General features: G+C 36.8%; 1 protein-coding gene across 5 annotated transcripts in view; it reads right to left on the bottom strand.

Annotated features, from left to right (window-relative positions):
• AKT3 (AKT serine/threonine kinase 3) overlaps window positions 1–25,888 on the bottom strand; it is a 281,577-nt gene that overhangs the window by 123,388 nt on the left and 132,301 nt on the right. For 3 of the 5 annotated variants that reach the window (XR_009595810.1, XM_060396454.1, XM_042257196.1), the window contains one exon: window positions 22,986–23,111. The exons of 1 other annotated variant lie outside the window; for it this stretch is intronic. Coding sequence is in view for 2 of the 4 variants with exons in the window: in XM_060396454.1 (XP_060252437.1) it covers window positions 22,986–23,111 (126 nt within the window). In the remaining 2 variants the exon portion in view is untranslated. Of the gene's footprint in view, window positions 1–10,328; window positions 10,446–22,985; window positions 23,112–25,888 lie in introns of those variants that run through there. One more of the 5 variants, XM_060396455.1, reaches the window with a different exon arrangement.

Below are 25,888 nucleotides of genomic sequence, written 5' to 3'. Positions count from 1 at the left end.
TGTTCCCTCTATGCCCACTTTCCAGAGTTATCATAAATGGATGATTTTGTCAAAAGCTTTTCTGCATCTACTGAGATAATCATATGAATTTATTCCTCAGTTTACTGATGTAGTGTATCAGACTAATTGATTTGTGGATACTGAAATACCTTTGCATCCATGGGATAAATTCCATTTGATCATGATGTATGACCCTTTTAATGCACCATTGGACTCAGATTGCTAGTATTTTGCTGAGGACTTCTGTGTCTATGTTCATCAGTGATACTGGCCTCCAATTTTCTTTTTTTGTTGTCTATCTGGTTTTCATATCAAGATGACAGTGGCCTCGTAGAATGAGTTTGAGAGTGCGCCTTCCTCTGCAAGTTTTTGGTCTGCAATTTTTTGGAAGTTTCAGAAAGATAAGTATTAACTCTTCCGATAGAGTTCGTCTGTGAGGCCATCTAGTTCTGGACTTTTGTTGGGAGTTTTCTAATCGCACTTTCAATTTCCCTATTTACGATTGGTTTGTTTACATTTTTTATTTTTTCCTGGTTCAGTCTTAGGATATTGTACATTCCAAGAATTTGTCGTTTTCTTCTAGGTTCTCCATTCTACTGGCATATAGTTGCTTAGTCTCTCATGATCCTGTGTCTTATATTTTTGTGGTGTCTGCTGTAACTACTTCTTCATTTCTAATTTTATTGATTTTAGCCCTCTCCGTTCTTTTCCCAAAGAGTCTGGCTAAGGCTTTATTAATTTTGCTTACCTTTTCAAAGAACCAGCTTGACCAAGTTAAACTAAGCTGAACCTCAAATGTTCTATCTACTTTTAGAACCACTCTGAACCACAGGTGACCAAGTTTAAATTCAAAGCTGTAATTATTCTGTAAACTTGAAAGCCAAATAAATAGAGGAACTACAAGATCCCATATAAAAAATATACATACCAAAAAAAAGTTTTTGGATATCACCTGTTCAGATTTTATTTCAAAGATTAGGTCTTATTTCAAGGGTTTTAACCATTTAAATGCTAACTATCTTCTTTTAAAAATAATTATACTAACATATGGTGTGGAAAACAAAGGAGTAATAATATATTCTATTTAATTATTAAATCACAAAATTAAATAATGCTAACTATGAGTTATAATGACCATAAAGAGAGTTTATTTTTAAAGCCCCATTTTATAATACTATTACAGATATTCTTTATAAGAGGGAAAAGAATATTTCTTTCTTTTATGTAAAGCTTTTACTGTCCAGGGAGCAGAAAATCATAGCACCCAATTAAGATTCAACTCATCAACCTTAAAGAGATTTATTCATTCCACTAAGAGGAAAATACCTTAGGTGTGGCAGGTACCATTGTAGACAGCAAGATCAGTAGAGGATATATATACTGAGATCACTATGTGCCAAGCACTGTACTCATTAGAGGTTTCTAAATATTAATTTCACCTGAAGGCCAAACCTAAGAGCTGTTTTTATCCTCCAGGTTATAAATGAGCAGACCGAGACTGAAACTAGCTAAATAACTTGCTCACAAACACACAGCTGGTTTAGCTTGTTTTAAGTAGCTATATAAGGCTTTACCCCCAGGTCTGTCTGAAACCACATTCCATTCTTATCTGGAAAGAATATACTGTTAGGAAAACTGCCTGTAAAAAGGTTACTAATCATCTGCAGAAGGAAGGCCTGGCTGTTCCCTCCTCTGCGCCTTCCCCATACCTTGCTAAGCTTGACTGCTCTCCCTTGTGTGACATCTTTTCTCCTAAAAAGAAAACCAGGATAATGTTCACTGGTAACAATGTCTAGAGAGGGAGGTAGGCCCCAATGTGTCTGCTCGTGAATCTGAGCACACCATGGGCATGAGATGGTCAGGGATGATAACTACTCTTAGTAGGACACTGGTCCTGGCATTTTTTGTTTCCCCAAGCAGGCATGTAGGGGAAAGGTGGATTCAGATGAGAAGCAGAAGGGAAAGAACGTAGCCAAGAAGGCAGCAGAGCCTCTGGATCTTTTCACTGATGGATTTTACACATTACAATACCAATAACGCTAGCTATCTAAATTTTTCAACTACTTATGATAAAAAGTGATTCCCAAACTTGCACTGGTCCAGTTGCCTGGTTCTAGCTGTTTGGGTCTGAATCATTTACCTATCACCCGGAATCAACAAACCTTTCTCCACATAAGGAAACAAAAGAGGAAAAAAAGAAAGTTGTTCTCACATTTTATTTTATAACATACAAAATTCTATAAAAGACAGGAATAAGACTAGGTTACTAACATTATATTCTACTCTATAAGAGGTTTTCACTTTATGATACATATATCAAATCCTGACATTTTCATTATCATAAACTTCACTGCTTTGTAACATGGAACACTGGTTGTAACATGGAATACTACTTGTGAAGTTAAATTGTATTTGAAATCACAACATGTTACAGTGGACCTCTCCCAATTCATTGTTCTTTAATGAATATGGTCACCATAGACACCACCATTTACCAATAATACATTTTAGAGTCAATATTTTCCCCATCAACATATTTCAATTTTGTTGGTCCACCATATCCCGCTTCTAATTAAACAAATAAACAAACACTTCAAGAGTCTTCTAGAACAACTGTTCTCTGCACACCCTGTGCATACTTGAAATTTCAGGTAAAAACACATTGTGGTCACTGTGGGACAATGATTAAGATAATGAAAATAACAAGAGGCATTTCCTAAAAGAGTTGTAATAGTCATGCAAACATCTAATATACCATTAGGCAAGCTAGTTTTGTTTCTGTTTTTTTTTTGGTTCTGTTGTTTGTTAGGCATACAATAGTCATAAGAGTTCAATAAGCTATTTTCTCTACTTATCTGTATATCTGAAAATGTTTATGATAAAAAGTCAAAAATAGAAACTCCTTCCAAAATAATATTAGATTCTTTTCACAAATATGTATCCAAATGTCCAAGGAAATTATTTTTTTAAACAAAATGTGCATTTTAATATATAAAACAAAGACTAGTAAATGAAACTCACTGAACATAAATTAAACTTCAAAATATTTCACTTCAGCATTGAAGTTTAAGTGAAGTGAAAGTTGCTCAGTCACGTTCGACTCTCTGTGAGCCCATGGACTGTAGCCCACCAGATTCCTCTGTTCATGGAATTCTCCAGGCCAGAATACTACAGTGGGTAGCCATTCCCTTCTCCAAGGGATCTTCCCAACCCAGGAAGTGAACCGAGGTCTCCCACACTGCAGGCAGATTCTTTACCATCTGAGCCACCAGGGAAAGGTATCACTATTAGAAAAATCAATTTACATTCTATTAACTCTAATTTACAACTTAAATACCTCAAGCTTCCATGTATCAATGTGACCATTTCTACTCATTTTCATAGTTGCTTATCAATGCATACCAGGGTGAACAAATAATAAATATACATATAGAGCAAGATGCATATGTACTAAATGCTCCTTTCCCTCCCTTTAAAAACCATTATTTACAAAAATGGCCTTTGTTACATATTCCTTAACCATTTACCTAAGCTGTGGTTCCTACTGGTCTCCTGAAATCTCTTCTCATCAGATATATTTTTGTTTTTCTCATTTTCATTTCTTTGCTGCCATCTGATGCGCTTGGCTCCCTATCCATGAGGCACTCCCCCAGGGTCCTGTGACACAGACTTCTGATTTTACCTGCAACTCTGACCATTCATTAATCTTTCTTAGGGCCTCTTCCTTAGAACTGAGCTGCTCCCTTATGCTGAGAACTTTGTGCTACACTTTTCTTTTATGATAGGTTTATCCTTAGTAAATTTAGACATTCATTAAACAAATATTTATTGTGCGCTTACAGTATGCCTGACAACAACCCAGGCACTGAAGATAGAGCAGTGAACAAAACAAAGTCCCTATTTTTCATAAAGCTTATCTTTTACTGAGAAGATAAGTGATCAAACAATAAACATGAAAAACAATTAGTTTATAACACAATAGGTGCTAATTAGTACTGTGAAGAAAAACTACATAGGGCAACAAGTTAGAAAAACAGGTAAAGTAGTATTATTTTAGAAAGACTAGTTAGAAAGGGTATCTCTTAGTCAAATGGACAACCAATGCAGACATCTGTGGGAAGAGTGATCTGGGCTGAAGGAACAGTAAGAACAAAGACCCACAGCTGGAGAGAGCTCAGACATGTCAGAAACTGCAAGTGCAGTGTGACTAAAGTAAGCATGTTAGGAGAAGAGATCTAAAAGACGTTCAGTGACCTGATAAGGACTCTGGATGTCACTCTGGAGAGTCTCTCACATGACTCTGCCAAAATTAAGACATGACATTCAATGACAAACCTGCACCTCTAGTGTTAGCCTTTCCATCAAGCTCCATTTCTTTACAGCAAAACTGGCAGCTCTTTTGAGGACCTATTATTTCTTCACTCTCAACGTATCTAAATGGGTATTTTTCCCTAATCTTCCAAACTGAAAATTAGCACATCAACACAATGTTTCTATTCCTTTTAAAACTATATAATCTTTTATTATTATTATTTTTACTTTATAATATTGTATTGGTTTTGCCATACATCAACATGAATCCGCCACGGGTGTACAGGTGTCCCCCATCTTGAACCCCCCTCCAACCTCCCTCCCCATACCATCCCTCTGGGTCATCCCAGTGGACCAGCCCCAAGCATCCTGTATCCTGCATAGAACCTGGACTGGCGATTCGTTTCTTATATGATATTATACATGTTTCAATGTCATTCTCCCAAATCATCCCACCCTCTCCCTCTCCCACAGAGTCCAAAAGACTGTTCTATACATCTATGTCTCTTTTGCTGGCTCGCATACAGGGTTATCGTTACCATCTTTCTAAATTCCATATATGTGTGTTAGTATACTGTATTGGTGTTTTTCTTTCTGGCTTACTTCACTCTGTATAATCAGCTCCAGTTTCCTCCACCTCATTAGAACTGATTCAAATGTATTCTTTTTAATGGCTGTGTAATACTCCATTGTGTATATGTACCACAGCTTTCTTATCCATTCATCTGCTGATGGACATCTAAAACTATATAATCTTCTTAATCATCCAAGAAACTCATCCTCAGTCATCTTTGACTGTCTTTCAACCCATGGCTAAGCCTACAACACACACTGAAACAGTTCTTTTATACTGTCTTTTGAACCCCATCCCTTCTTTTCACTGCTATATCCAACCAGAGAATTTACCAAAATCTGGACCCTAATGCGGTTTCCCAGATGGTCTCCCTTTCTCCAGTCTTCTCTCCTGTCTGAGTTGTCCTACATACTATCAGCCTGATTAGTCTTACTCAAACTTTTATTTAAAAAGCTTAAACCGCAACCACAAACAAGTCTCTGAGTATTTGCAGCAGTATAGTAAAGTCACTCTGTAGTGTCCAACTCTTTGCAACCCCATGGACTGTAGCCTGGCAGGCTCCTCCATCCATGGAATTCTCCATGCAAGAATACTGGAGTGAGTTGCCATTTCCTTCTCCATGGGATCTTCCCGACCCAGGGATCAAACCTGGGTCTCCCGCATTGGAGGCAGATGCTTTACCGTCAGAGCCACCAGGGAAGTCCTTGCAGCAGTATAAAAATACTTAATTTATAATCTAGTTTAACTGGTAAGCCAAAGGAACAGCATATGTTGGAAGAATCAGCTCATTCATCTCTAGCAGAATTGAAAAAACTTTTATCTTTGCCAATTTAAGTCAATAGGAAAACTGTTTTCCATTATATATTTCTCCAAAATTCATTCTTTTTCAATAATTAACTACTAAGTCTTTATTTTAACATGTTATTAGCAGCTTAACCATAAGATTAAGATATTACATTATGATTTCTCACTTAATTCTCCTGATAAAGTTCTAAACTATTTTCATCATTTCCATTTCACAAATAAGAAAATGAAGATTGTCTGATTTCTCAAATAAGAAAATGAAGATTGTTCAAAATCATCAAGTCATTAAGGTTGTAGAGCCGAGTCTCTAAATCCAGATTTCTAGCTCTAAGTTTTTGGATTTTCTTGTATGTCACATACTGCTTTAGGAATGTTAGCTTCTTACAAGAGAGGAAGAAATGTTTTATTTTTTATTTATAACCAGATTTATTTATATTTTATTTTCAAGTTTTCTGCAATACTAAAGTGACAGAAACAGGTGACATGCAGAATACTGACACAGTTTTAGAGAAAACTGACCAAACTTTCATTGGAAAAAGTGTCTTTCTGTCAATATTAGATTGCTGATACAAAGCTGAGAGCACATTTGAAATACTTATTGGCCCAAATATTAAAACTAACACAAATTAACATGTAACTAGAGTTGCTGGAATGGGAACTTGTTCAGGTTTGTCAATCTAAGTCAATCTTGTTGATTCCTTAATGATAAGATAATCTATCTATTAGAGTACAGAGCCATTAGAAGGAATACAACAGAAATATAAGTTCCTAAAGGCACAGAAATCCCAAAGAATTTAGGAGGTAACAGCAGAACTGTAAATAATATAGTTTAACAAAAATATTTTAACAAAATATCCTATTTCCATAGCACAACTGTAAAGCTCAAAGGAAACAATTCATATGAAATAGTGCTATGAAGAAAGTCATACATTTTAATTACTTTATAAGAATATCATATAGAGAAAGAAACTTTATCAGTGTGCTTTTGGAAGCAATAACTGTTGCTGGATGGATGATTCAATTAGCATGAACTATTCTGGCATGTTTCAAAAGCATTGCCATTTTAAAACATAAAAAATGTCTAAAAATGCAACCATAGTAATAGTGCACGGGTTGGGGGTGAGGGAGAAAGACAATGACAAATTGGTCCAAAAGGACACTGAGACTTCATAGCTGGAAGACCATTGTGCTGACAATTAGTAACAGGAAGCAGAGCACAAAACAAATGAATGAAAAAAGCTGAACTTGCAATGAAAGACCTTATTATAGTGCAGAAACATTATTGTAATAAAGGGGCAATGTACTCTCCTCCATAAAACTTTCAAACAGGCACCCTTGCCTCTTTTTTCATTCTCTGCATTTCATTTTTTCATTAGCATCTGCTTGATTATGTATTATTTCCAACCCGAAAGAATGCTTCTCTATCCTTCCTAAATTCCAAGGCTTAAAGGTCCTTCCCCTCACTGTGGCCTTGAGCCTCATTTAACTTTACTCAAAATATAACAAAAGGTTTAAAATAACAAAAATATAGGGGAAAAAAACAGAAAGGCAGTGATTCAGTACATAGTTGCTGCAAGATTTAAAAAAAATGTGTCCCTCAAGCCTAACTTATTAAAAACACAATGATCATATAATTCATACTAATATCCAGATGATTCTGTCTCTAAAACTCTTATACCTTCTTTGATAGAAGAGAAAGGCTGAAATCTTCACTTATTAAAGTAAATTTTCTGCATTTAGCTTCAGTTTCCCTAAATGGGAACATCCAAAAGCTCTGAAACATATTTTCACAAACTAGTTGAAAATGACAAGACTTGATCCATGACACTGACATATAATCTAGAGGCAAGGAAAGCCCACACCTTCTGCCTATGTTTCCTATGCTAGAAAACGTTTTACCTCAAGACCCTACAGCAGCCAGAGATAACTTTAGTTAAGCAGTGATGTGTAAAAAGCATTGGCCTTGACCCCTGAAAGCTGTGGGGTTTGCTTTAAGTCCCAAAGTTCATCAAATGCATGACCATGGGCCATTCTATGGGCCCAGTTTCCCCAGCTATAAAAGAGACATTACGTATCCTGCAAAAATATCAGCGTGACTAATAATACACATACAAAATGCATAGCTCACAGATGCTCAATGAGTGGTAAATTATTATTTGCATTAATTCTCAAAAGACTGAATGTTCTAAGAAATTATTGTCTGTGGCTCATAGGCAAATCATTGACTTCTAGAAGACTTTGGAGATTCTTCATGCCAACTCCTTCATATCACAGATAATAAAACACCAGGGATGGTGAAGTGACTGGCCCAATATTACATAATAAATTTCTATCAAATAAATTTCTATCAAATAGCCAGCCACCTGGCTACCACCTCCATGCTTGTCCCTCTGCTAAAGCATAAATAAGTATCAAGGTTACATACAATATACCTCTCAAAAACAAGAGTCTGCTACTAACCTACTGTTAATAATACTTGACATACCACAAAGTTTCTGTGGTGCTGAATAAGCATTACTTGAAGAAGAGTTATCTCTGAACTCCATTTATGATTAAATACACTCAAGCCAGGTGTGAGAAATGCATGCTTGTTCAGTTGCTTCAGATGTGTCCGATTCTTGGCAAGCCTATGGACTGTGACCCGCTAGGCTCCTCTGTCCATGGGAATTTCCAGGCAACAATACTGGAGTGGTTAGCCATTTCCTTCTCCAGGGGATCTTCCTGACCCAGGGATCGAACCCACGTTGCAGCCGGATTCTTTACCACTGAGCCACTGTGGAAGCCCCAGATATTAGACAGTCCGGTCCAAATCATTGTTAGTTTTCCCAAGTACTTGCTTTGAGAGTCTAGGAAAATTTCTTAATCTCTCAAGGCCCCAGCTTTACTAGTTTTTTTTTTTAAAGGTAATATTTATCTCATGTTTTTCTTGTCATGTTGCTGTAAATAAGGCACCATATACATAGGAGCTTAAACAATGTTACTTCTCTTCCTCTTACTTCCTTAAGTCTCTATTAATTTCACATGTATTAATTATAAGTAGGGAAGTAGATTCTTTACCAGTGAGCCACCTGGGAAGCCCAATTATAAGTAAGATGGGATTAAAGGAGCAAGTAATGGGCATATAATCATTTTTTAATTTACAATTTTGGGGGATTTTTTTTTTTTTTTTTTGGCTGCCGTGCATGGCTGGTGGGATCTTAGTTCCCTGACTAGGGATTTGACTTGAGCCCTCAGCAGTGAAAGAACAGAGTCCTAACCACTGGACTGCCAGGGTATTCCCTAATTTAAAATTTTAGAAAGTAATTACAAATAAGCCTCTACTTTCTAGAAAAGAAACTAAGTTTAAAAATAAATATTAAACATGTAAATCAGGTAGGTTTTATCTATATTTAACTTAACCAAAAACAATCTATAGATTTGATTAGGCCATAAATGAGTATACACAGAAAAGTGTATAAAAAGGATTACTGTCACTCTTCAGATATGGAACGGTATCACAGAGGAAAATTCCAGGATCAGTAATAAGAGAAACCAACAGTACAAGGATCCTTAGCACCGAAGGCTACCTGAGTGTTACGCACTTAGCAAAACTATAGCTGAAAAACGGAAGTATACTGACCTAACAGTAATTAACTTAATATTAAAAACTACGCAAAACCCCGTCGTAGCTGCTTATCATACACAGGCTGCAGGTGGTGGTCCTCATACCCGACACCCACTATTCACTCCCCAGTCACACCACCTCGGCTCTCCTACCTAAAGTCAGTCAGGTTAAACAACAGTAAACAGATGGTGTGCCCCTTTCCGAGCTAAAACCTGCAGTTCAAAATATTTTCGGCTAAAGAAAAAATATTGACTTTAAGATGGTATTTTAAAATAGAATTATTTATTTGCATCAGTAAAATAATTTTATGTTCTACTAGGAGAGAAGATGAATAGCAATGTGACGACAGAAACTCCATGTAAAAGCCAAGGCGGCAAACGGGACATGACGCCTAACCCTGGCACTGAGAAACCACACAGAGCGTCTGGTACGGTGACGGCAGTCTGCTAGATATTTCAGGTGCCGTGTTTATTCCTATCACTTGTGTTTCTTTCTCCTTCGATATCTTTCAGTCTATACAGGGACAAAGAAATAACACACCATCTGGAGGTTTCATCCATATTCTGAGGATTTCAAACCCATTTAAATTAACAATAAGAGATGCAACCAAAGTTTCTCAGAAATAATTTTTTCAAATTATGGTGATCTGTTACCTGGAATATATGTCATCTTTTGAAATCTTACTATTTTTCCAAACAATCTCAATTTCCAACGAAGCTTTTCTTGATGATCTACTCCTCAATGATACCTCCTTTTCCTAAAACTCTTACTGAATATATTAATTATAAACCTACTTCAGAACTGAACCGTCAAAATACCAATCTCAAAAAATACTAATTCCAAGGGTTTGTGGCATATTTTGCTAGCAGATTATAAATTCTTCAAATCCAAGGGCTATATCTGTGGATGAGTGAAAGGAACGCAGACTTCAAGGTTAGCATTCTGTTAGGCATGGGCTGAAATTCTGGCTCTGCCACTTGCCAGTTAGGTCACATAATCTCTCAGTCTCTTTAAAATGGAGAACATGATACTTACCTCAGAATGTTGTTGTGAAGATTAAATGAGATAACATATGTGAAAGGGCCTGGCACATAGTAAGGCTCAAAGAAAGGTTGGTTTCCTTCCTTTTTTCCTTCTCTTTTCCCTCACTACCTGGTACAATGTTGAGAACACAATAAACCCTCAATAAAAACTTTCTAAATATTCATTTGAACTTAGATTTCCTAAAAATATGTTTAAATATTAAGTGATAACGCCTATGTATCCGAGTTGTGTTACTTTAAATCATATGCAAACAAAGTAGGAAATCACAAAACAGAACAAGTGTGTGACGCTGCTACGTAAAAAGATGAGAAAAGGAAGTAAAAAAAGGAGACAGAGGAAATAGTACGTAAGAACAATTCAGTGAAAATTATTGCACACATAGTATTTTTCACACAAGTATCTCTGGATAAGCAAGAGTTGACTGCTGACCTAAGAGGAAGTTGAATGAGAGAAGGAAGGAGGGAAGGAGGAAAAGAGCAAGGCAGAGAGAAAGAGGAAGAAGAGAAGGGAGGAGGGGGAAAAGAAAAGGATGCAGGAAGGGAGGAAGGAAACTTGGTTCCCCTGGGACCTCTTTGATGTCCTCACATTGATACAGGCTATTGAAGGTGACCACTCCTTGACTACCTTCCATTAAAAACAAGTGTCACTGCACACTCCATCTTACAAAAAAGTAATTATCTAACGGAAGAACCAAATTAATGTGAAAATTTCCCCCACTGAATAGTAACCAAAGGATCCTCTTAGAACAGTCAGAAAGACATTTGGGGATGTTACTATCTTTATTAAAGAAACAAAACAATTCTGACTAGACCTTCTAATTAAAGAATTTGGTCTGCAGCCAGGTCCTCTGAGGTCAGTCCAGTGGTGCTGCCTTTTCAGCTGCAGTGATGTTCTTCATTTTCCAGAAGGAGACCATGTGCATGGTTCAGGGGTCTAGCACATGTTATTTAGTTATAAGACAGACCAATCTCTACAGACAAACTCCTTGGCATTAAATACAATTGAGACTTTTCCCCAAAACCAAATAAGAGGAGTCATTCTCAATTTCAATCTTATTGTAGATGTGTATGTTCAGTTGCTAAGCCATGTTCAACTCTTTGAGACCGCATGGACTGCAGCATGCCAGGCTTCCCTGTCCTTCACTATCTCCTGGAGTTTGCTCAGATTCATGTCCATTGAGTCAGTGATGCTAGTTGTACATAGGTTCTACTTAAAACTTGCAACATCTTTAAAGAAAACCCAATAGAGTAGTTTCCACCTTACTCCAATATAATTTAACTGGAAAGGGGGGAATGGCTGCCATTTAACTCAATTAAGCAAATAACTGCAGATGGTGATTGCAGCCATGAAATTAAAAGACGCTTACTCTTTGGAAGGAAAGCTATGACCAACCTAGACAGCATACTAAAAAACAGAGACATCACTTTGTCAACAAAGGTCTGTCTAGTCAAGGCTATGGTTTTTCCAGTGGTCTTGTATGGATGTGAGAGTTGGACTATAAAGAAAGCTGATGGCCGAAGAATTGATGCTTTTGAACTGTGGTGTTGGAGAAGATTCTTGAGAGTCCCTTGGACTGCAAGGAGATCCAACCAGTCCATCCTAAAGGAGATCAGTCCTGGGTGTTCACTGGAAGGACTGATGTTGAAGCTGAAACTCCAATCCTTTGGCCACCTGATGAGAAGAGTTGACTCATTTGAAAAGACCCTGATGCTGGGAGGGATTAAGGGCAGGAGGAGAAGGGGATGACAGAGGATGAGATGGTTGGATGGCATCACTGACTCAACGGACATGGGTTTGGGTGGACTCCGGGAATTGGTGATGGACAGGGAGGCCTGGTGTGCTGCGGTTCATGAGGTCACAAAGAGTCGGACATGACTGAGCGACTGAAGTGAAGCAAATATTACTGAGCATATTCTTTCTATCTTATGTTATTACTTTTATTTTTATTTTAGCATTTATAATTTACAAAGTGTTGTCACATATATCATCTCATTTAACCCCACCCTAATCCTGAACAGCATATAACCTCATGTTTAAAGCTGAGAAAAATGAAGATCAGGAGAGTTTTGTGATGTGCCCAAGGTCACAGAGTTAGTAAAACAGCAGAATCAAGACTCAAACTTAGGTCTTCTGATTCCAAGTCCTGTGATCTTCTAACATATCAGATCTTATAATAAACACTGGAGGACATTTTTTAAATGAGTATACACAGTGATTATGCTGTGGAAGTTTATCATTTCCCTCGATTCTACATAAGACCCCATACTAAGTTATATTCTGATGAATGAAACTGAGAAGGTAAAGACTACAACTAAATAGATTAGCTCTCAAAGTGAAGTTGCTCAGTCGTGTCCAACTGTTTGTGACCCTTACACCAGGCTCCTCCATCCATGGGATTCTCCAAGCAAGAATACTGGAGTGGGTTGCCATTTCCTTCTCCAGGGGATCTTCCTGACCCAGGGATCAAACCTAGGTCTCCTGCATTGCAGGCAGACACTTTACCCTCTGAGCCACCAGAGAAGCCCCAGATTAAATCAGAAAAGAGGAGTGAGAAATCATGAGAGCTGCTACCAGGAAAAACACATGCTCTAAGCAAACTCTGAGCAGTTCACCTGCAGTATTATAATGAAGGAAGTAGTAAAATCATGAGATTATTTAACAGGAAGCTCAAATGATACACAAATTTACATTTATAAAGGACATATAACTGATGAGATATTTCAGTGATACAGACAGTTCTCATATGTCAGGAGCTGGATTTGACATTCTAAACTGCCACAATCACATCCATTAAAATGGAATTACACATTTTCTTTTGTGCACATTTGTTGTACAGTGTAGAAAAAAGAACGAAAGAGTAGAAATTCTGTGGAAAATTTTTTAAAATCAGATTGAAGTGTGATTTCAATGAGGAGGAGGAAATATGTGACTAAATATGGCATTATTATTCTTCAAATTTTTCTAAAAACTATATCCTTTTAAAGTGATTTTTTAAAAAGGTTCTTGACATTCCTAATTCTAAACTTGGTTTACGGGTTAATGTTTGTAAATATATGAATACAGTATTCATAAAAATGAAAGACAGGAAGAAATTTTTATTAAATTTACAGTAATTAATTTTTAAGTAAGTCATACCAGGTTTCCCTGGTAGCTCAGTTGGTAAAAGAATCTGCCTGCAATGCAGGAGACCCTGGTTCAAGTCCTGGGTCAGGAAGATCTGCTGGAGAAGGGATAGGCTACACACTCCAACATTCTTGGGCTTCCCTGATGTCTCAGACAGTAAAGAATCCACTTGCAATACAGGAGACCTAGGTTCAATCACCGGGTTGGGAAGGTCCCCTGGAGAAGGAAACAGATACTAGCTCCAGTAGTCTTGTCTGGAGAATTCCATGGACTATATAGTCCATGAGGTCCCAAAGAGCTGGACACGACTGAGTGACTTTCACTTTCTTTCAAGGCATTCCTCATAGAGAGATAGATAATCCAAGTACCAGATATAACTTTCTATTTTCTTAAAAATCTGAACACAATCAGAGAAAACAAGTCTTCCAGTGATCAAGAACACAAAATAGTCTAAAAAATCACTCAAAACAAAAACAGGATTAGGAATTTCACATCCAGTTGAACTTAATAAAATCTACTAATTTGTTTCCAAAAAACATGTGGAACATTGAGGAGTAATAGAAGAAAAACAGGAATACTTACATATACACGTATAAACATAAATAAGAAAAAAATTCATCTTCCTCTTGTGAAAATGGAGAGAACTTAAGATTCTCCTGAGCAAAATGGCATTTGCCAAAGAAGATTCTTTTTGAAGATCCTATGTATTGCTTCCAAATACTCCAGAGAATACTTGAAGGCAAGAGATAATCATTATGATCATAATAATCCAACTGGACTAGGAAGGCAGCAGTTACGACTGAAAAGTACGGAAAACATGTAAGTGCCTTGCTGACTGGCTCACGTATGGTGGGAAGAGGAAGAGGACTATGCAGAAGAGGAAGAGAACTGTAACCATACAGGTTCTTTTTTTTTTTTTTTTAAATCAGGTAGTTTATTCTTTTATTGTTGAGTGTTCTCTAACAGTTCTATACCAGGTAATATCTTTGGCAAATATTTTCTCCCTGTCTGTGACTTGTCTTCTCATTTTCTTGACTAGAATTTTTTTTTTTTAATTTTACCTTATTTTACTTTACAATACTGTATTGGTTTTGCCATACATCAACATGAATCTGCCACGGGTGTACATGAGTTCCCAATCCTGAACCCCATATAGGTTCTTTTTAACTCAAATACTGATATGGATACCTAATGCTCAATGCTCAAGCCTCCAATGGTTTCCAATGGGTTTCCATTAAAAAATCAAACAGATATTCAAGATCTTTCACAGTCTGATTATAGCTTATCCAACCTTAAGAGTTTTTTCCTTCAATAAAAACTTTCTATCCATCTAGCATATTGTTTACACTATTTACAAACAAGCTACTCTTTAATTCCAGACTCCACTTTTGCTTAGGTTGTTAACCTCACTGAGAAAGCCTTCTTCCTTCCAAAAACCTAAATATCACCTGTCCTTCTAGGCGCATGTTAACTTTGCCTTATGCATAAGCTCTTTTCTAGTCATCCTCCCTTACTTCTATCTAGTCTCTCAACTTCTACAGCATTAATTTTCTTATCTCCAATAATCCTTGTGTATTTATATATTATAGGGTTAGAGTTGCTTTCTACAGACAATTTTTTATCATATATAAGACTAAGAATCAAGTCATAAGCTAAGTCTTTATCCCCATGAACAAACACAATGAAAGCATTAGTAGGAATCAATTGATTTTTCTACACATTTATTTAAAATCTCAGAGTCTGTAAGTCCCCTAACACCCTTACTTTCTTTCAAGCAGCAGAAATAGATTAGGTTAGTGAGTAAACAGGTCATTGCACTTCTAAAATTGGCCTAAGAAATGCTGACCAATTTCTTTTTCTAAAAGAGACAGAAGAAAAGTTTCAGAGAGGAAAGGGATATTGTCAGAGTGGGCCAGTATCTGCATCACAGAATAAGGCAGAATTCTAGTAGATACTCCTGGGGACACAGGCTGGCACTTTTCCCTTCCCACCATGGTGAGGAGGAAGGACTAGGTCAAAAGTATGATCAGTCTCAAGACATGGGCAATGTTCAAGTTCTCCACTAAGCAACTGCATCCACTTTTGAGTTGAGCTAATAACTGTCAACATGTCAGGAATCACGACTACTATCTGGGTAGACAAGCTATTGTGCTCAATGTACTTTGAAAAGAGCTTTGCAACAAGTCTTGTATGTATCCTATATTATTTTTCAGTCAAAATGCAATGTTTCCTATGCAAAGATAAATTTCAATCTATAATTAGTAATTTGCTACTGTTGTTCAGTTGCTAAGTAGTGTCTGACTCTTGTGCAACTCCGTGGACTGCAGCAGGCCAGGCTTCCCTGTCCTCCACTATCTCCCAGAGTTTGTTCAGATTCAGGTCCATTGAGTCAGTGATGCTATGTAACCATCTCATCCTCTGCTACCCCTTCTTTTGCTTTCAATTGTTCCCAGCATTAGAGTCTTTTCCAATGAGTCAGCTCATCGCATCAGATGGCAAAAGTATTGGAGCTTCAGCTTCAGCAACCGTCCTTCCAGTGAATACTGAGGGTTATTTTCTTTTAGGGTTGACTGGTTTGATCTCCTTGCTTTCCAAGGACTCTCAGAGTCTTCTCCAATACCACAAGTTGAAAGCATCAATTCTTTGGCACTCAGCCTTCTTTATGGTCCAGCTCTCACATCTGTGCATGACTATTGGAAAAACAGCTTTGACTATACGGACCTTTGTTGGCAAAGTGATGTCTCTGCTTTTGAATATGCTGTCTAGGTTTGTCATAGCTTTCCTTCCAAGGAGCAAGTGTTTTTTAATTTCATGGCTGCAGTCACTGTATGTAATGATTTGATTTTGGAGCCCCCCAAAATAAAATCTGTTACTGCTTCCACTTTTTCCCCTTCTGTTTACCATAAAGTGATGGGACCAGGTGCCATGATCTTGGTGTTTTGAATACTGGGAGTTAGTAATTTACCTAACCATATTTCTGATAGGATACAGTTTTCTTGGAGAAAATATTATTTTACTTACATTTCTACAGTATTATATTTAGAAGAAAATTTCCAATATAGTTCATATTTGATCCATCCAAAAAGGGATAAAGGTCAAATACTGTTATCCACATTTTATAGGCCTTGGAGAAGTTACATTATGCATGCCAAAGGATATCTAGCAATTTAACAGTTGGAATTCTGACCCAAAATCAGATCTCAAAGCTCTAGGTAGGGAAAATGTCACAGAACGGAGGTGGGAAATGGAAGAGGGGTTGGAGGAACAACCCATGGCCAGGAAAGCCTGGTGTGCTGCAGTCCATGGGGTTGCAAAGAGTCGGACATGACTGAGCGACTGAACTGAACTGGGGTAGCACGGAGTGGGAGATAACACTTAAGTGACAGCAGAGAAATATGAATTTTAATCTTGATGCTTAACTACCTGGAAAAGAAATGGCAACCCACTTCAGTATTCTTGCCCAGAGAATCCCATGGACAGAGCCTGGCTGGCTACAGTCCATGGGGTCACAAAAAGTTGGACACAACTGAGTGACTGACACACACTTAATTACCACCACCTAGTAAAGCAACCTTAAAAAGATCACTGAATTTTCTAGAAAACCCAGAGATAAATCCACGCACCTATGGACACCTTATCTTTGACAAAGGAGGCAAGAATATACAATGGAGAAAAGACAATCTCTTTAACAAGTGGTGCTGGGGAAACTGGTCAACCACTTATAAAAGAATGAAACTAGAACACTTTCTAATACCATACACAAAAAATAAACTCAAAATGGATCAAAGATCTAAAGTAAGACCAGAAACTATAAAACTCCTAGAGGAAAACATAGGCAAAACACTCTCTGACATAAATCACAGCAGGATCCTCTATGACCCACCTCCCAGAGTAATGGAAATAAAAGCAAAAATAAACAAATGGGACCTAATTAAACTTAAAAGCTTTTGCACAACAAAGGAAACTATAAGCAAGGTGAAAAAACAGCCTTCAGAATGGAAGAAAATAATAGCAAATGAAGCAACTGACACAGAATTAATCTCAAAAATATACAAGCAGCTCCTGCAGCTCAATTCCAGAAAAATAAACAACCCAATCAAAAAATGGGCCAAAGAACTAAACAGACATTTCTGCAAAGAAGACACACAGATGGCTAACAAGCACATGAAAAAATGCTCAACATCACTCATTATCAGAGAAATGCAAATCAAAACCACAATGAGGTGCCATCTCACACCAGTCAGAATGGCTGCTATCAAAAAGTCTACAAACAATAAATGCTGGAGAGGGTGCGGAGGAAAAGGAACCCTCTTACACTGTTGGTGGGAATGCAAACTAATACAGCCACTATGGAGAACTGTGTGGAAATTCCTTAAAAAACTGGAAACAGAACTGCCATACAGCCCAGCAATCCCATTGCTGGGCATACACACCGAGGAAACCAGAATTGAAAGAGACACATGTACCCCAATGTTCATCGCAGCACTGTTTACAACAGCCAGGACATGGAAGCAACCTAGATGTCCATCAGCAGATGAATGGATAAGAAAGCTGTGGTACATATACACAATGGAGTATTACTCAGCCATTAAAAAGAATGCATTTGAATCCGTTCTAATGAGGTGGATGAAACTGGACCCCATTATACAGAGTGAAGAAGTCAGAAAGAAAAACACCCATACAGTATACTATGCATATATATGGAATTTAGAAAGAAGGTAACAATGACCCTGTATGCAAGACAGCAAAAGAGACACAGACGTAAAGAACAGTCTTTTGGACTCTGTGGGAGAAGGCGAGAATAGGATGATTTGAGAGTGCAGCGTTGAAACGTGTATATTATCATATGTGAAGCAGATCGCCAGTCCAGGTTCGATGCATGAGACAGGGTGCTCAGGGCTAGTGCACTGGGATGACCCTGGGGGATGGGATGGGGAGGGAGGTGGAAGGGGGGTTCTGGATGAGGAAACACATGTGCACCTGTGGCTGATTCATGTCGATGTTTGGCAAAAACCACTACAATACTGTAAAGTAATTAGCCTCCAATTAAAATCAATTAATTTTTTTTAAAAATCACTGAATTTTCAAAGGCTTCATTTTTTTCTCATCTCAAAAGGAAAAATCTGGACTAGATATTTTCAGAAATGCATTCAAAACCCATTATTAGTGCCTAAGATATAGGCACTAAGATATGTGAGATATAAAGATCTTATAATACTAGGCTGTTTCCCCTAAAATAACTCACAGTTTACTGGATAAGACATACACATGAACAAGACAACCAAGAAACATGATTAACAACAAAAGATAACAGCTTTGTGAAGAATAGAAAGGAAGAATTTAGCAAGGAATGAGGCTGGGGACTTAAATCTGAATTGTCTTAAAGGACAAAAAAAAAAAAAAATTATTCCAGCAAATAGAAGACAGAGGGAACAGCATAAAGGCTCAGAGTAGAAATGCTATAATAGTTTATACAGGAAATTACAAACAGTTCAGTACTGCCAAAGTGTAAATGGACAGCAGAAGACAGACAAGGAGAGAGCTGAAAGCAGAGGCCAGGATGAGATCTTTGCGTGATATATTAAGGAATCTGGACTTTATCCAGCAGGATAAAATGAAGATCTAGGGCCAGGCTTTCACAGGTTAGCAGCATAGTTAGGATTTAATTTTAGAAAGATCACTTTGACATTCATGGGAAGGAAGAACATGAGTGGTAGAAACTACAGGCAGAGATCTATAGGTAAAAATGTACAGCAGAGATGATGAGGGCCTATTCTAGAGATGAGAGAGAAGGAAATACTTTCAAGGAATAAGAAGCAAGACCAGAAACATTAGAAATAAATTGGGAGTAAGATGAAGACACGAGGGGGAAAAAGGCATGAAATACACCCAGGTTTCTGCTCAAGACAGAACTGAGGCAGTGAATACGGGGGGGAAAGTTAATCAAATTATCTTTGGTTCAGCTTAAGATTTGTTGCCTCCAAAAACATCTAGGTAGAGATGTCTACAGTCAGTTGAATATAGTAAAGACAGCAATCTAATGCTCAGAAAAGAGGCTTGCCCTGAAGATACATAAGTGTGAGAGCAAGCTGTATACTAGGAGTAACTGAAACCCTAATGTGAACGTGACCATCCAGGAAGAGAGTACAAAGTGAGAATGAACCCAGCCCGATAACCAAATGCATGCAATAAGTCAACCAAGAAAACCAGGAAAGAAAAGCATCTTAGAAAACAATGAGAGATCATCCCAAGATCAAAACTATAAAATGTTCCCCAAATGTAAAGCCAGGGAAAGAACTAAAAAAAAAAAATGTCTCCTAGTCTGAGCAATTAAGGGGTCACTGGAGAACTTACTAAAAGTGGTTTTATCACGCAAATGAAAAAGTTAGACTGTGGTGGACTGAAAAGTAGAAACAACTAGTATAAAGACATCTTTGGGGAAATTTTAAACTAGAAGAAAAGGAATCTGAAACTTAATGAAGAATGGAAAGATCAATATCAAGTCCCATCTAGTTCTCTTACTTTATTATTTTCATACAAATAAAAAGCCTATTTTAGTAAAGTTCCATTAAAACTCACAAAGATTAATCTTGAAGTACCATATTTTAATTATCTAGAAAGATAGGGGCACACGGTAGCCATGAATGGAACACGTATGTACATATCACATCTCCCAACAAACCTGAGCGTGCGGCACCCGGTACTCCTGGCACCTTTCTGTCATATGTCGAAGACAGCTAGAACCAGTGGGAGACTACTGGGTATCTCTCCCTGCTCTTACTGCTCCTTAACACCTCACGAAAGCATTCCTCGTTACCCTCTGCCTGAAGTATTCTTGTCCTCTATTTTATACTAATTTCACTACCATTCACCCTTCAATAGCCTGCTCAAACTTCCCTCACAGAATCACAGAAAGCTAGAGACAAAGGGGACCTTACAAATTCATTCAGGGGTCCTCACCATGCTGATGAAGGGACTAAAGACCAGAGAGTGTGAGAACGACCTGCCCAAGGTCATACTCATGGTTTTGGGTAGAGCTTAAATTTGAACTACTTCTTCAGCTAGGGCCCTTTTCACTACACATTACTATCTCAGGTAATTATTGCAAGGAGGCTTCCCTGATAGCTCAGTTGGTAAAGAATCCGCCTGCAACGCAGGAGACCCCGGTTAGATTCCTGGGTCGGGAAGATCCGCTGGAGAAGGGATAGGCTACCCACTCTAGTATTCTTGGTCTTCCCTTGTGGCTCAGCTGCTAAAGAATCTGCCTGCAGTGCAGGAGACCTGGGTTCGATCCCTGGATTGGGAAGATCCCCTGGAGAAGGGAAAAGCTACCCACTCCAGTATTCTGGCCTGGAGAATTCCATGGACTCTACAGTCCATGGGGTTGCAAAGAGTCAGACACGACTTTGACAAAAACAAATTATTGCAAACTTATGACTGCAATAAGTCAGGCGTTAAAACCAATCAGTTTAAAACAGTTGTTTGTTTTAAGATCCATGTTATTCATATGTTTCCCAAAATTAAGGAGCTGGTCTATAACTTCACTTATTAATTTAACTATCCACAACTACTTGATTATTCAAGATTACAGATGCCAACTAATATTGATTTCATGGATAAGCTGACTGTCAGTCACTAAATAGGCTCTCTCCTCAAGAGTGTAGCATTTATTTCAGCCTCTGCCAGTGGAAGTGTCGGAGCAGATGTTGGCAGACTGTGACATACAGTATGTCTTTAAAACTTGTTGGGGTGTGAAATTTCATAAGGTCAAAAAATGCTGCATTTTGATCAGCATATACAGGAGTTCTGTACTTTATAAATTATTTCAGACAAACCAATAATAGCATTTGCTAGTAAAATAGACAAACTAAGAAACCACACTGGCTTTAGGTCAGATATGATAATGTACACTGCTAGTGTTTTAAAAGCCGATTTCTATCACTTTAAAGTAAACGCTTGCCCAAAATGTCTTTAGAAAGAAAATGTATTCGTAAGTCAATACAAAATATAAGGTATTATTTCAATTGACAACAGGATTTTTAAAATAATTTTCTACTGAGAGAAAGCTGTGTCTAATGAGCCATTTGGTAGAGACAAAAGTATTTTCTTAATACACAAATATAACAGTATCCTCACTTTTAAAAAAATGACACTCCCTATGGAAAAATCCACTTACATAAACAAGAGATTTTTTTAAGTTAAAATGATTTCACAAACTTTCTGGTTTATTGTCCTATCGTATTGTTTAAAAAAAACTGAAAGTATCCCCCCCAAAAAGACTGTGGCGCTATATAATGATAAAATCACACGTATAGCATTTGAGGATTTTTATCATTTTCAATTTTCTGATGCTGCTATATTTTTTAACTGATTTTTGCTTCAATTTTCCCTCATATCTTTCCAAATCGTGACTAACAGATAACTGCATACAATCAATGGAGAAGGCAATGGCACCCCACGCCAGTACTCTTGCCTGGAAAATCCCATGGACAGAGGAGCCTGGTAGGCTGCAGTCCATGGGGTCGCGAAGAGTCGGACACAACGGAGCGACTTCACTTTCATTTTTCACTTTTATGCACTGGAGAAGGAAATGGCAACCCGCTCCAGTGTTCTTGCCTGGAGAATCCCAGGAACAGGTGAGCCTGGTGGGCTGCTGCCTATGGGGTCGCACAGAGTCCGACACGACTGAAGCGACTTAGCAGTAGCAGCAGCATACAATCAAAATCAAAATTAAGAATGGTGTGTCTAGTTAAAGATGTTATCACAAACTCTATCTCTTATGCAAGGTTATTTTAACTTAATATTATGCTTTAAAATGTTTTACTCCTGAATTAACACAGAAAACCCCTTTCATTGATTAATCAGCAGTTAAAACAATCTGAAAGCCTTGTTATAACAATTATAATCACCATTATCATCATCATCATCATCTTTCAGTTTATTTTTGGCTATTTTCAAGAAAACATATAATTCCTAAATAAGTTTAAATTACAAACTTATTTAGAAATTTGTAAGGAAGAAATAGTGTTAGATATTTGTAAGGAAGAAAAATTTACCACAAACAAAATCTTCTCAGAAAATAATGTTTAAGGTAAATCACTTGTTTCTTATCATACAATCAATCAAAACGGTTAAGATTATGACAGGAAACTTCAATTAGAGGTGCACTAAGGACTGCAATATCTTACAACCAAGTTCAATCCAGCAGCCAAGTTCAAAGGTCTCTGTTTTCATTTTAAAGAAAAACTTGAGGTATGTACCTGGGGAACAGTTTTTATCACAAAGTTCTAACTATGAAAAAATTGTACTATTTTGGATTATATAAGACCACACATTATAATAATCCATGGAATCTTTCAGTTCCAATGCTAAGGAACTGAAATTCTATATAAACTGAAAATTTATCTGCAATTAAGAACAAACCTAAACTTTTTCATAGGCTTTTCACATATCTCAAAGTATCTGACACATACAGCCATACAAATAAATAAATACAAGGTGAATCAACAATTGTAATTAACTTACTTGCTACTGAAAAGTTGTTGAGGGGATAAGGTAAATCCACATCTTGGGGTTTCTCTTTATATCCTATGAATGAGCCATCTGTCTTCAAAAGGAAATATCTTGGCCTCCAGTTTTTTATATATTCTCCTACATGAGGAAAGCATGCATGTTAATGCTGGGGGAAAAATGAACAGCAGCTTTTATGTGAAAAAATAAATTATGGTACAATATACGTCCTACAACACTGGCCTCCAAAAATTTAGATAGGCAATTTTCTTTTAACTTAGCTTACAAAAGGAAATACATAAGCCTGCAATTAAGATTCAATAAAAACCCAAACATGTTTTGTTTCTAATGATTTCACACTTTGATAATTCATTTGCACCATTATTTCTTCAGAGAATCATTCAACTGAGTACACATTTTGTTCAGTTTTTCATATCAGATGGTTGTTAGAGCATATTTTCAGTCATCTTAAAAAGCCTTGGTAAATAAATCATACACACAGTATCAAGGAATTTCGATGAAAAACACTTATCATAAGAGAGACACGAAATAGATGTTTCTCTTCCATGTACCACAACTAATCGTGTCATTTTTTAAAAAGAAAGGGAAAACGTCTATTTTCATTGTTAAACCTTGAGCATAACTTGTTTAAACAACATTCTATTATTAAAAGGAAAATAACTGCACAAATGCTGTAAACAAGTCAAGGAAATGAAAGAACATGGGTTAATAGAGCTTAAAAACCACACACACATTCATACACATAAATGTAAGAACTAAGAACATGTGGTTAGTCCCAAGCACACAATAGTCAATAAATGTATATTCTATCAGATTTTGATACAAGCTATCAACTAGCTACCAAAATATAAATTTTTAGCATCAAGATCACCATTTGCTTACTTTACACTTCTTTTTAATTTTAAGCAACAGACGCGCTCCATGATACATTAAGAGCTGGAAGGCTCCCTGGTCTCAATTTTCACTTCTCTACTAAATATTTCTATCTGGCTTTTCAATCTCAAGTGGTTAATCACAGTACTACAAAACTCTGAAAGCAGTTCAGCTTTCCCTTCAAATCAGTTTCTCCTGACATCAGCTATCTAAGCTCAAACCTAACATTTGACTGTTCCCTCTCATCAGTAGCTAAGTCAGTACTGACTTCACAAGTCTCTCTTATTTAGACAACCTAAGATGCCCTAACACTTTACATCTGCCCTTCTGCTAATGCACTGTGACTTTTCTCCCATTCTACTCACCCCTCTTCCATCATAATGCATCTATCATCTCCAGATAATTCTAATGTCCTTATGTACTGCTTTGATGATATCACGTTTATGCTCAAAAATATTTTCCTTACTGTTTAGTATCAGTCTATTTGTATAAAATATGAGTTTTCCCATAACCTCACCCCTGACATGTATTTCAGATGTGGAATCATTCCTCTGGGTTGGCAATTCTCCAAATTCTCACCTCAGACCTCTTTACACCCTTAAATATTTTTCATACTTAAATATAGCCAATGAATTTTTCTGTATGTAGATTACAACTATAATATTTACTGTAAGAAACTGAAAAGGAGAAAATTTAGATTTTTATTACCTCCTTTAACAGTAAAAAAATAAACTCATTGCATGCAACAGTAATATTTTTATGACAATAGTTTTATTTTCTAAAACAAAAAAAATAAGGTGAAGAGCTGAATTGCTTTACATCTTTGCAAATCTTTTTAATGTTTGCCTTTAAAGAAGACAGAGTTTCATTATCTGTTCCTACATCTAAACTGTTAAAGTAATATATTTTTGATTGAAATATTTTTTAAAAATCTAGCCCAAACAGACAGGTAGTTGGAAAAGGGATGAGTATTCAGATAGTTATGGATGTCTTTCTTTGATACTACACCAGCATTTGACAAGCAGTCATTTTCTAAAAGGTTGCCTGCAATGTGGAATTTGAAACCACTATCAATGAACTTTCTGTACTTTGCTATATGAAATCCCTGGGTCTGTATTTCACACTGAATGAATCTTTTACACACTGCATGATTTTCTAACAGCACACACTGTTCATTTAGGAAACACTGGTCCACCAAGTTATATTGATCTTGCAAATTACTGACACAATTCACTACACAATACATTCAGTACCACTACAAATCCTATCAGGAAAGTAAGCAGTGGGAAGCTCTGCAGCTCATGACAGCAGATATGTTCTCCAAAATTATACTCTTTGCTTTAAAATTCAGTTTTAACCAATGGAAATAAATACTGTCACTTCATTTTTCTTAAAGTGATACACTCCAAGGGCCCAATTGAGTGCCTGCCACTTGATGATGCTCAAAAATAACTTACTAAATGAATAAGTGTATATACAAACATCTTCCCCCCCAAGTGTATAAGCATACGAGAAAAAATTAAGGGAAAGAAAAGGGAAACCTGACACCACTCATAACTTTAACTTACTCAAAAATATGGCCCTAATGTGAATAAACACAGGCCAGATTTATAAAACCAGAATGATAAACCCACAGTTCTCATTAAAAAAAGCAAACAGATCCTTTCTTAATTGTACTTATTGTTTTATTTTTCTATTCATATTTAAGTATTCCTATATAAAAATTAAAATCATGAGATGTTTTCTAATCAGTGATGTTATATTTATATTTCAAATGTTATTTTAAAACAATAGCTTGTACTGGTACAAAATGCTATAACTTTGATAAGCTAAATAGTAACAGTTTAATAACTATACCAAAGATAAAATGAAATAAATCCATTTTGTAAATTTTAAAGAAGAAAAAAATCAGGAAAACATCATTTTTTCTTACACAACATTTCTCCTTATCTTTTAAGAGTACTAAATACATTCTTTTAAAAATGTGTAATTAAAAGAAATGTCAAGTTTTCAATTCTAAGAAT

The sequence above is a fragment of the Ovis aries genome, chromosome 12, assembly GCF_016772045.2.
Source record: "Ovis aries strain OAR_USU_Benz2616 breed Rambouillet chromosome 12, ARS-UI_Ramb_v3.0, whole genome shotgun sequence".
Taxonomy (NCBI): Eukaryota; Metazoa; Chordata; class Mammalia; order Artiodactyla; family Bovidae; genus Ovis; species Ovis aries.
The sequence above is the reverse complement of the archived record's forward strand: the minus strand, read 5'-3'. Positions and strand labels throughout refer to the sequence as shown.